This window comes from Capsella rubella, unplaced genomic scaffold (genome assembly GCF_000375325.1).
Source record: "Capsella rubella cultivar Monte Gargano unplaced genomic scaffold, Caprub1_0 scaffold_7, whole genome shotgun sequence".
Lineage (NCBI taxonomy): Eukaryota > Viridiplantae > Streptophyta > Magnoliopsida > Brassicales > Brassicaceae > Capsella > Capsella rubella.
The window spans coordinates 11,400,210-11,412,463 of NW_006238917.1; the positions used below are offsets into that span (position 1 = coordinate 11,400,210).

The window sequence follows — 12,254 nt, forward strand, 5'->3', positions numbered from 1 at the left end:
AGACTGAAAATAAAATAAGTAGACAAAGAGGGGGAAGATTCAGAAGCAAACAACAAATGTTGTTTTCAAGGAATTTTTTGAAACCATAAACTGACTAACATGAGTCATATATTTTGTGGAAGCATCAATGTCGAAGGTTATATTTCTTTCCCTATAACTTTTTGTACAATACATTGTTAACTGATGAAGCATAATGGTCGGATCTTGATTCAACAATTTCATAATTTACACTTCTTTATATTATAGATTTTTTTTTACCAGGGGACAAAGACGTTTATGCTAACTTTTCCAATTTAGCTGGTCTTAGTTTTGGTTAAACAACTCTACTGAGATACATTTATCCGTGTAACTATCAGAAAATGATTTTCATGGCACCCCAAAAAAACATATTCAACAAAAATACCGATCTAATGAAACTAATTAAGCTGCGAGTATTACATAATCTAACCTTTGAGGACAATGCCTCACGTTTCTTCATTAGGTGATTCTCAAAACCTTCACGTGTGCGCATATAAACTACATTCATATACTCTACAACCATTCATGTGTAACGATTGAATTACTACCCATTGCTGACCTTATTTTGTCTCATACGATGAGGTATATTCTTCAAATTAACCTCCAGCAAATACTTTCGAGTACGAAAAAAAATTAAAACCAATTATATATTTTTTTAGAAATTTGATACCGCGGGTCAAAATCTAGTTCGATACATTTTTTTTATAAAAATAATTTCTAATAAGTGCTAAATGTTTAAATACTAGTATTTAACCCGTACTTCCTAAGAGTGATCGTAGCGCTAACATGAAAAAAATAAAAATAATTTTTGTATAACTAAATGTGAATACATGGTTTAGGATTATTTTGTTCAACAACTCTATAAGCTCCATTGGTGTCCACCTCGATTTCTTGAGATTATTTGTTGTTCACCTTGCTTTCCCGAGCTCCTAAGAGTTTCTACTCTTCCTAAACTCTTGTGGTGTTCTGCGAGCTAGATCACTTCAGTACAAAACTATCCTTCTCCTGTTACCGATAACGGCACATGTTCCCCTTATTCAGGTAATGAGCCCAATGATTAACTCACAAAATAACTCTTATAAGCAATTCATAAGATTGAAGGACAAGCTTACTCCATTGACCATAGAAACTAATTCATGAATTAAGGCCCAAAAGAAGACAGAGCGAACTCAAAATTAAGACATGAAAGCGTAAATGCGATGTCAAAACGGATGCGTAAATTGAGAGTAAAATGATTAAATGGTCAAATGAAAACACCCAATGATGAATGAAGGATATAAGAAGAGTTTTGAAGGCTTAAAAGAAGCAAGGGTTGGATATGATACATTCTTCATCACCATTTTTTCAATCATATTGTTGTTCCTAATAAATATATATTAAACACTATTTCTTCTTTTTATTCGATCAAATCTTTGAGTAATATCAAAAGTTTTGACATTTATATTATTACAAATGTAAATATTATTAACAAATTATTACTATATACTTATAATGTGGATGTATATATTTTGGTATACTTTCAGGTTTTGGTCGGGTTGGAGTTTTTCGGGTTTAGAGGTATAGAATCCATTTGGGTATTTTTAGATTTCAGGTTTGGATCGGGTCTTTCGAATCTCGTTTGGATCTTTTCTCGAGTAAATTAATTCATTTGAGTTCATATGATTGGTCAACCATAAATTTTGACATTAAAATCTCGTTTGACCAAATTTTTAGTTTGTTTATGGTTGCATCTAAATTTAGTTAATATTATAAAAATAGATATAAATATTTACTTAATAATTATCTATACTATTAAAACAGAAGGACAAGCTGTGTCCAAACAGACCCAATTTTTTTAAAAAGTTATTATGAAATTAAAACCTCTTGCCAAACAGAATAAAAGACAGCAATTTGTTTTTTAAAAAATAAATAATAAAAAACAGAAGCTATCTATATTTATGGATCATACTAATTTTGTTGCCAAAAGAGTGGACAATTAAATTTGAAAATCTCCATATATGACATACTAAAATTTTTGAGATATTTTTAAACAATAATTTAATATTTAATCAAATCTAATTTATAGTATTTTTTATTTGGTATAATGATTTTATTCAAGTGTTTATGTTATTTGTATTTTGTATAACTCTTACGATATGATATATATTTATTTTGCATTACAAAATCATCATATATTTTTTGTTTTAAATTGATATTTTAGGAAAAATAAATATGTTATATATTTTACAATAGCATAAAATTGAAGAAATATTCAACAAAATTGATATTATCTTAAAGTCTTAAATAAATAATTCAAATGTTTTAGTAAAAAAATTGTTAAAAAATCAATAATAATTTTGTTTTTTCAAAACTCAATCTAATAAATATTTTGTATCACATACAATCTCTTATTTTCACATTAAAAATCTTCATACTGAAAATGTTTTTCGAAAATATAGCAAAAAGATATTTATATATTTCCTTGAAATAAAATAAAAAACCAAAATAACATGTGAACAAAAATAAAATCGTCATATAAACATTCCTTATTATTAACATCAATTTAATAATATATTAACTCCCCAATCTCTCTGGATATTAACTAATATAGAATTAGCATTTAATAGTTTTAAGAAAGTTCAGGAAATCATATCACATGATTATTATAGGTTCCATATAATATAACATTGCCAATCCACAAAAATAATTAAACAGTTAATGTATGTTACAAATAAATAAATAAAATCAAATAATTATGAATAAAAATTGAATAAAATAGTTATTTAAAATTCCAAAAAAGAAACGGGTAGTACAAAAAAAATGATATAACTATTTCTCATCAAAAAGAAGACGATATAAAAAATTTGGAAACTTGAATTCAATTTCAACTTTCAAATATCAAATGACGGGTATGATACATGAGTATGAAATAAAATAGCAAAAGTAAGTTTCAAATTACTTAATAATTTCAAATATCATGACAAGAAATAATGGATACAGAAAGAGAACGGATAATTTAATTAGTTAATTACAAGCTATATAATACTATTTTAAAAAAAAAATGTAAATGTTTTCATTTATATGAAAAATATACAATCATATCTTAGAGGGAAAATACGGATACAAAAAGGAAACGGGTAATTCTAAAAATAAATTATCTAAACTATTTCTCATAAAAAAAGGACGATATAAAAAATTTGGAAACTTAAATTCAAATTCAAATTTCAAATATCAAGTGACGGGTATGATACAAAAATATGAAATTTAAATAGCAAAAAGTAAGTTTTAAATTACTTAAATATTTCAAATATCGGGATAAGAAATAACGGATACGGAAAGAGAACGAGTAATTTAATTAGTTAACGGGTTTGACTGATGGTGTTGTAGTAGCAGTTCAATTTGTTGTAGGGCATGCATAGTGAATGGGTTTGACTCTCCTAATATATATATATATATATATATATATATGTATATTTATGTTATTTTATTCAAAAGTTTTAATATTTTTCATTGGTTTATGTGATGTAATAGTTCATAATTTAATTGATTTCTAACTTATCACTCATTCGGTTTACACTCGATCGGGGTCTCTTATCATGTCGATCCAAATATTTTGAAACTTTATGATAAACTTAATTTTTGCAACCAATCCCGCATGTACGTGCGGATCCATCCGTAGTACTATATAAACCGTCTTCCACATAACTTTTTTTATTTATAAATACTATAAATTAGTGCATTTCTTACTCCAACAACTATCCCTGATCCGAAATATGAATCGCCTAATATTTTTCATGTTAGTTATTGCTGTTTATTTTAGGTTAAACGAGATAGTATTTAAGAACTAACTCGGTCCCGGTCAACGTCTCGCATATCAATGCCACGATGGTAAAACAAATTCAGAAGTTAAGTACCTAAACAACATTTTTCCCGTTTAAAATAATGACGATGATATTTTTGTTTTTAAGATTTGACTCTACATCTATTTGTTTGATTCACTTGTAATCTTATCATCTTTTCTACATATAAATATATATATTTTAATACTGTTTATTGGTTAGTACTCATACTAATTTACATTCAAAATTATAAATCGCCCAAATAAACACACATAAGATAATATATGTAACTCAAAGATTGGATACATTTATTTCTTTTTTAGGATTTCATAATTGAAAGATAAATTGATCGGATGATTTCGAACACTTATGTTCCCTGTGAAGAATGCTCTACCCAACATTCCTTTCTTTTCTTTAGAATTTTCTTACTTGGTTTATTTTCTTGGTAGAGAACAAGATTTGAGCTATTTTAAGACATTTTAATACTTTTGACCAATTTAAATAATTCTCCTGTTAAAAAGATTGAATAGATTTAGTTACTAGTAAATAGATATTTAAATAACTCAACGTAAAAAATCCGTCATAAATCAGTTAGTAGAATATTCGTTAGATAAAATGTAATGGATGAATGAACTAAGGGAAAATGGGGAAAATCAACCCAAACTATTTCCCGAAGGTATTTTCATAGCCAAACTCGCGTACTCTGAATTTTACAACCCAAACCAGCTTTCAATTCAAATAACCACCCTGAACTATATCAAATTTTGTCGATTTCAACCTCGACGTTAACAGTATTCCTGCCCATCTTGAAGATTTGGACAATTAAGCTTAAGTTTAAGCTTAATTTCTCTTGGTTTTTACAGAAGCTTAAGCTTGATTGTCCAAATCTTCAAGATGGGCAGGGAGTAAATGAAGCTTGCAAGTTAAACGAGATAGTATTTAAGAACGAACTTGGTGCCGGCAAACGTTTTGAATATCAATGCCACGATGGTAAAACAAATTCAGGAGTTAGGTACCTAAACAACAATGCTAGATCAGGCATTAGATTCAAGGATACAGGAAAACAAACATCACTTTGGAAATGTGTTCTTAAGCATGGTGTTACCAAAAAGTATTATCACAACATTGAAGCATACCTTCCAATTGAAAATAATCCTCGATGTGGTCAACTACGTGAATATACTGCTAGACCGGATGCAATATATTTTCGAAAGGATAATTATCCACCTGTAAGCTTATATAATTGGCGTACATAAAGATAATATGTTTTTATTCAGTTATTTTGTTGCTTATGAAATAAATCATAAGATCTAAGTTATTTATCAAATATTTTTTTCCATTAATAAGTAATTTAATATCTATATGTGTTATATCAATGTATAAAATAATGACGTTGATATTTTTGTTGAAAAGTTTCTTTGGGGTATCTTTCAAATTTGTCCATCAAAATACCGATAAACTAGTCATCAAAAACTCTTTCAAAAGTTTCTCCGTAAACACCATTAAATATTGTTTTGCGAGAATTAGCTTGTTTGATTTCAGTTTTTGGATGAATGGACTAAATCCGTCATAAATGACATTATCCAACGAAATTTCAACAATTTTTTTTTTCTATTTGTAATTGATTGTTTCCTAGTTATTTAATTAGTCTTATCTGTAACATTACCATATATAAAACCAGTTTTAGATAAGATAATTGCCACATCACATATTTACAAGTCGATGACTTTTATACCGTGGTATATAATCCACCAACCAAACTACTGTATATGTTATTGTAAACTACCAAATTCTGAAAATACAAAATAAAAAGGAAAACAAAAGGAAGAAAAAAGCCTCAAAACAAGGTTAAAAAAAAAATGAAGAAAAAGTAAAGAGTAAAAATGAAAATAATATATGAACGTTTCCATCAGAGTGTATAGCCACCGTACGATCCAACTCGAACCACCGTGGGATGCCTTCTTTGTACATCATCTCGGGTGTGCTCAAGATGATGATGAGAGCTAAAGAAATCAGAGTAAACCTCCATGAAAAAATGCTCAACCACGTCAAGGTAAGCAGTGTAACGAAGACAAGAGTAGCAATGTAGAAACTCCCTTACATCTGAGACATAATGCTCATCACTTACTATATCATCACTCATCATCTTCTCCATCTCCTTTAGCTTTCCACAAACAAGACTTACCTTTGGTTGAGAAAATAGAGTCTCTTCTTTGTCTCCTCTAGTCAAAGCTCTTTTTGTAGTCACATAGTCTCTAGGTTTCGGTTGAAGCTTCTTGTGTATGGATGGTATTGGTATGTTGATGATGTTGGAGTTTGGATGAGTTTTGTTGTTTGGTGCTTTGGGTAGTTTTTGATACATACCATCGTTGGAGAAGAATGACTTGAAGTTGTCTATAGTTTTTTGGAAGAACTTTCTTGTGTTGGAGATTGAGCTTCTAAAAACCATCTTTTCTCTTCTTGTAAATTCTCAAGATTGAGAGACAAATCTGTTTTTTTTTGCTTATTTCTTTTGTCTTTCTTTGAGTTTGGTGCATTTGTTCTGTCAGAAAGCTCTTTGCTTATGTTAAATAGATGTTGTAAAGGCTTTAGGCTTATTTTATTTAAAGGTGTAAAGTTGGATCATATATCTATGTATGTAGATGTAATAATGAAGGTATAGTTTAACATGGTCTATGGCTACAAATGGTAACACAATAACATTTGGGAAAGTGAAAATTATGAAATTATATTTTTACCGTACGTCCATTACTAAAAATGGTATCATTTATAAAGGATTAAGATAATTAGTGGTACTACTTAGTTTTCTCTAGTTTGTTTTCTGATAATGATTTAACATTTTTCTACTTTTAGGCTCACATTTTAATTAATTGTCGTAAGGTTCATTACAATTATGAAAGAGTAATTAAAATGATATTAATACTTATTTTAGAACTAGAAGTGAATGTCATATAAAAGAGTGTTTACATATTCAATTTAATTTATTTTTCTTGCATGAATAGTATTTATATAATCAATGATTACATTTGTTTTTGTTCATGTTTATTTAAATCACCGAAAAAAAGTCTTGACTTTTCTTGGTCTACCTATAATTTTATTCTCTTCTTTGGATTCTTTGGAATCAAAATTATCTTCAAAATAAAAAAACTAATAATCTATTTTGAAAATCATTACCCGCTCACATCATATACGTATTAGTGAATTAAGATTCATTCCCACCGTCGTTATCTATTTGTTTATCAAACAAACATACTTATAGTGTTTCTTTAGAGTATTTAGAGTAACATATGTGTATAGATGATAAGCTTAAGTGAAGTACAAAATATATATAAATTTTCTTTTTTTTGTTATAATTAATAAATATAATATTGAAAAACCAAGAGAGAAATTTGTAAAAGGAGATGTAAAGTTTAATTGAAAACAATGGAAAAGTAATTACCTCCTTTTATTTTGAAAAAAAAAAAGTAAATTAACTTTCTTTTTTGAATAACTAAGAGACTTTGGGACGAAATTATATTACCTGCTTTGATTTTTCCCTAAAATCTCTTAGTTATTTAAAAAAAAGTTAATTTACCAAATAGATAACGACGGTGGAAATATGATTTCGTCGTAATTTCTACTCGAATCGACGATATTTAGGCTTTTACCAAAGATCTTTACCAAATATTTAGAAGAAATTGATATTTGAGTTAAAACTTTAAAGGAAGGAGTGAAGTAAGAGGGAGGACATCGATCCTTTTAAATATAGAAATAGGTTAGATCTGTTGCACTAGTCTCTGGTTGTTGAATTGGCACCTTTCTAATTTAGCTACTCTTGATTTATCTATTTTACCAATTCTGCATCCACCCATTTTTTTTTCTTTATCAACCTAAACATGAACCAGACAACAAATCTTAAGTTTATTTTGTTGTATCTTTTTTTATCTTTAGTCTTTTTTTCCCGTAAGTGATATAGATGAACATCTCCAAGATATTTCTCAAGCTTACGTACGTGACTAATAACATGGAGATGGAATTTTTCAAGTTAAAATATATATCAAAATGTGCTCTTTGACCAACGCAAAAAGTGTTGTTTGGTGTCATTATGAGTAAACCATACACCTTTATGCAAAGCTACCAAGTGTCTTTGGTAGAATAACTAGGCTTGAAAACATGCATAATTCCCCTTAACTGGCCAGAGATATGCCTTATGCACTGCTTCCTCAATCTCGTTTAATATATACAGTAAAACCTCTATAAATTAATAATGGTAGGACTACAGAAATTTATTAATTTATAGTGATATTAATTTATCTATAAATTAATATTTATTATTTTATAGTGTAAATTAATAATTATTAATTTATAGTGGAATCTTTAACGCTTAAATTTTTTTGAAATTATGAATTAGGACAATTTTACAAAATAAGATTAATCTTTAAGATTATATATTTTTATAGTTTGAAATTGAATTCTGTATTTAGAGAAACAATTTAACAATAAATTAAAAATATTATTAATAAATTCACTTATATACAAAGTACATACATAAATTCAAATTTATGATTAATACCTCAACTGTTATCTTTTAACATCCTATAAAACAAAGAAAAAATGAATATGATGCATATTTATAAATAGAAAACATAAAGAAAATTTTGGTTATTTTATGATGTTATGGAGTATATTATTTTTTTAACATAATAAAATATAACATAAATATTTTTTTTATAGAGATGAGGTTCGAGGAGAAAAATTATTTTTAGAAAAAAAGAAAAGCATATTTCAACATAACTATATTTACATAGGGATTTCAAAAAAACTTATTATCTTATTATCTTATCGAATTTGGTTAATTTTTACATTGGCCCGATTTGGGACCAGCAAAATTTATTAATTTATGGTATTTATTAATTTATAGAGTATTAATTTATTGAGGTTTTACTGTATATCCCATACCGATGATCATCCCTCTTGGTCCAGTCCAGTTATGTCGAACAAAGCTCCTTTTCCTGACTAAATATCAAACAAGAACAAAGTATTTAACGTTGAACATGTATTTTACAAAATGCTTTCGTCGCTTCTATATATTTTAACATCTTCTTCCACATCCAAGATCCAAAGAGTCTTTCCCGAGGGTTATATACCACCGTATAAACGTCATCAACTTGTATATATGTGATATGTCAATCCTCTTATCTAAAACTGGTTTTATATATGCTAATGTTACGGATCAGGCTAATTAAATAACTAGGAAAGAATCAATTACAAATAGAAGAAAAAAAACTGTCGAAAAATTTCATTGGAAAATGTCATTTCTAACGGATTTAATCAAGGGAGATTCTCAAAAATAGCATAATTTTATGTTTTTGGGTCACAAATACCACAAGACCCAACAAATTCCATCCCCAACATTTTTCATTAAACAATTTGACTAAATTGCCCCTCACATTCTCACATACAAAAAAAGTCATCTCTCTCGATCACTGTCGCCGGTTAAATTTTTAACCTCGCCGTCGCCGGATTCTCTTCAAATCGACATCGAATCGCCTATTTCTTGTCGATATCGACGACCTCGCCGTCACCGGACACTATCGCTGTTTCAACTCTTCTCTCTCAAACAATGATTCTTTCTCCTCTTAGATCTGTGTCCTGGTGAACTCGCATCTTTGCTTCGCCTCATTGCCTTGCCTCTTTGCCTCACTATAAGATTTGAATCGATTCAACTCACTACTCGTATTCTAATGTAGAGTAAAATCGATTTCACTCACGGATGTTGATTTGTGTTAATCAATCCTAGAGTTAGGTTTTCAAAAATGGCAACATGAGATAAATAATACTAAAGTTTGTGCCATTTTGGTTTGTGATACATAATGAGAGTGCTAGAGTATGATTTTTTTATAGAAAATGCTAGAGTTTTGTTTTTGTGAATGGCATCTTGAGTTTTGTTTGTAAATGGCAGCGTGAGAATGCTACTTTGGTTTATTGAGAATGATAGAGTTTGGGTCGGGTATGTGGTATAGAATTTTAGAGTTTAGTGTGTGTGAATGTCAGCTTGAGTTCTTGTTTTAATTTAGCTGAGTTTAATTTATAATGGTGATGCTAGTTTAGATACAACAAGAGTGCTAGAGTTTGGACTGTGTTTTCCATTGACTTGGTTAATGTGCAGGTGAAATTGGATACATCAAGGACATGAAGCAAGCAAAATTTTGGATTGTTGCCATCATTCCTGCTTCTGCTTCTGTTTTTTCAGCCTTCGTTACTTATTATTCTTGTCTGTTTCAGATTCCTGCATCATCCACTACTTTAGATGAGTTTTGTGTTAGAATACTAGTTTTGTTACAACAAGAATGTTAGAGTTTGACCTGGAAGTATTTTTCTTTTTGTTGTGGTGTGGAAATCATTAGTAGTTTTCAAGGGTATTAAATGTTGGGTATGTGTTTTTTAATGTAGATGGATGAGATTTCAACGTGGTATTGCTCTTTCAGCAATCTGCAAATAAAATTCAGGAAGCACTGTTGAAAATTTAGGAAGAGATTTTTATATTTAAGGATGACTTTCTTGACACGATTTGCACATTTGCTTATATGTCTGCAGGACATGAGAGAGTCTTTGTCTACATATATCACACTCTATATGCTCCATTTCAACATTAGAAAGGAGCCTAGATCTAAAACAAAGAGAAACCAGTTTTTGAATACATTGAAGTTTCTCACATATGTTGACTGGATAAAGCATTGCTCAAAATTTAGGAAGCATGAATGAACATTTAGGAAGAGATTTGTATAGTTTATGAAGACTATCCTAAAACAATATACTGATTTTCATTTTTACAATAGGGCTTGAGAGATTATTTCCTTGCAAATACCACACTACCTTGACTCTATTTCAACCTAGGAGAAGAGCTAAAACCAGGACTAACTGATTAACATTTTTTGTAATCATCTATCTAAGATTGTATAACGTTTGAGATGACGTTAATGTATAATAGTTTTGATAATATATAATTGTTCTCATTTGTAATCATCTCAATTTCCCATTATCAAATATATGAATTTGAATCCTATTATAGCAAAGCTTAGCTCAAGATGATAAGTATGAATGAGAGGATAATATGATGTGTCGCTTAGATCGTCCTTAATTTTTTTGAAGGAGTCATTGCATTTAGGAACTCCTTTTGGATGTTTCTAATTATTGAGATAGGCAGTCTACTTATCAATTAGGAAGGAATCCTCGATATTTAGGAAGAACTTGTTGATATGTAGGAAGGACTCCTTGATATTTAGGAAGGACTTGTTGGTATTTAAGAAGAATTCTTAACATTTAGCTTTCATAGCTCTCATCTCTCCTTCACGGAGATTATTATCCTCCTTACTACTTCACTTTTGTATAGTGGTAGTGTTACAAGGACCATTGTTTGGAAGACTGTTCTGCTTGAAGCAGAAGCGAGGACCGTTGTTCAAGATTGTTCTCGTTCAGCATTTGCTGGCTGTTTGGCGTTGACGACCCGGAAGGCTCCATGTCCTCCTTGTGGTTTGGAACTCTTTAAACTGCAGGTATCACTCAAAGCTTATCACATCTCACTTGCTATGCTGAAGGAGTGTGGTTAGCTGCTTCTTGTCTCTGCAGTTTGGTTTGGACGTTCTCGAGTTCTAACTGTTCCATAACGGTCTCTTTCTCTGCGATCAGAGCCTTTGGTACCTCAGCTCTTGTAGCGGTAGCACTTGTCTTGTGTAAAGTGCTCATAATGGCAGCCAGTAAGCCGGATCTTGCATCTATATCGGTGTACTACATAGCTAAAAGGAATCCTCCTTGATAAAGCTTTCTTATGTATTTCCCCTGCACCTATCTCTACTGTTTTTGGTAGTTTTGTTTGTCTTTATGGCTGTTTCAGTTCCTCTTTCCTTGGAGTGTAAGACCTTTGTTTAATTAATGAAGTTTTAGTTTGTCCAAAAAAAAAAAAGGAAAGACTTTTTGAAATTTGGAGAGACACAAAGTCAAATCATTACTCATGAGATTTTTGATACATTTAAAGTAAAATATAAATAAAAAGATTTAAAAATCCAAATTAGAAAAAGACATAATGTTAAGGAAATCCAAATTAGAAAGAATTACACTAACAATTTAGGAAAGATTCCACGAACTTCAGGACGGTCTTCACAAAACGTCTGAACTTGACGATCATTCCACACAACACTGGCAAAGAATCTCATACCATCCTCTTCATCTGTAGAGAAAGTCCACAACTATGTTTGATAGCATTAACTAAACAATCCAGTTTGAAAACTTCAATCACTATCTCAACTAAACCTATACATGATATTTTCACCTACTTTACAAAGAGATCCTCCATTGTTCCAATCGATTGCAAATGTGAAATCACCTTACAAATTTGGATCTGCAAATAACATTCACCAAAATCACCACCTTGATTTCACA

At 29.7% G+C, this 12,254-nt stretch overlaps 1 protein-coding gene across 1 annotated transcript; it reads right to left on the reverse strand.

Moving 5' to 3' along the window:
- Nucleotides 1-5,525: 5,525 nt before the first annotated feature.
- On the reverse strand, nt 5,526-6,357 carry LOC17880649. The gene has a single exon (XM_006284562.2). The coding sequence runs from the start codon at nt 6,283-6,285 to the stop codon at nt 5,746-5,748; it is 540 nt and encodes a 179-aa protein (XP_006284624.1). The 5' UTR covers nt 6,286-6,357; the 3' UTR covers nt 5,526-5,745.
- Between the last annotated feature and the right edge of the window lie 5,897 nt (nt 6,358-12,254).

Bases quoted from the DNA above. Each gene is read 5' to 3' on its own strand.
- LOC17880649 (XM_006284562.2), bottom strand. From the start codon at position 6,285: ATGGTTTTTAGAAGCTCAATCTCCAACACAAGAAAGTTCTTCCAAAAA.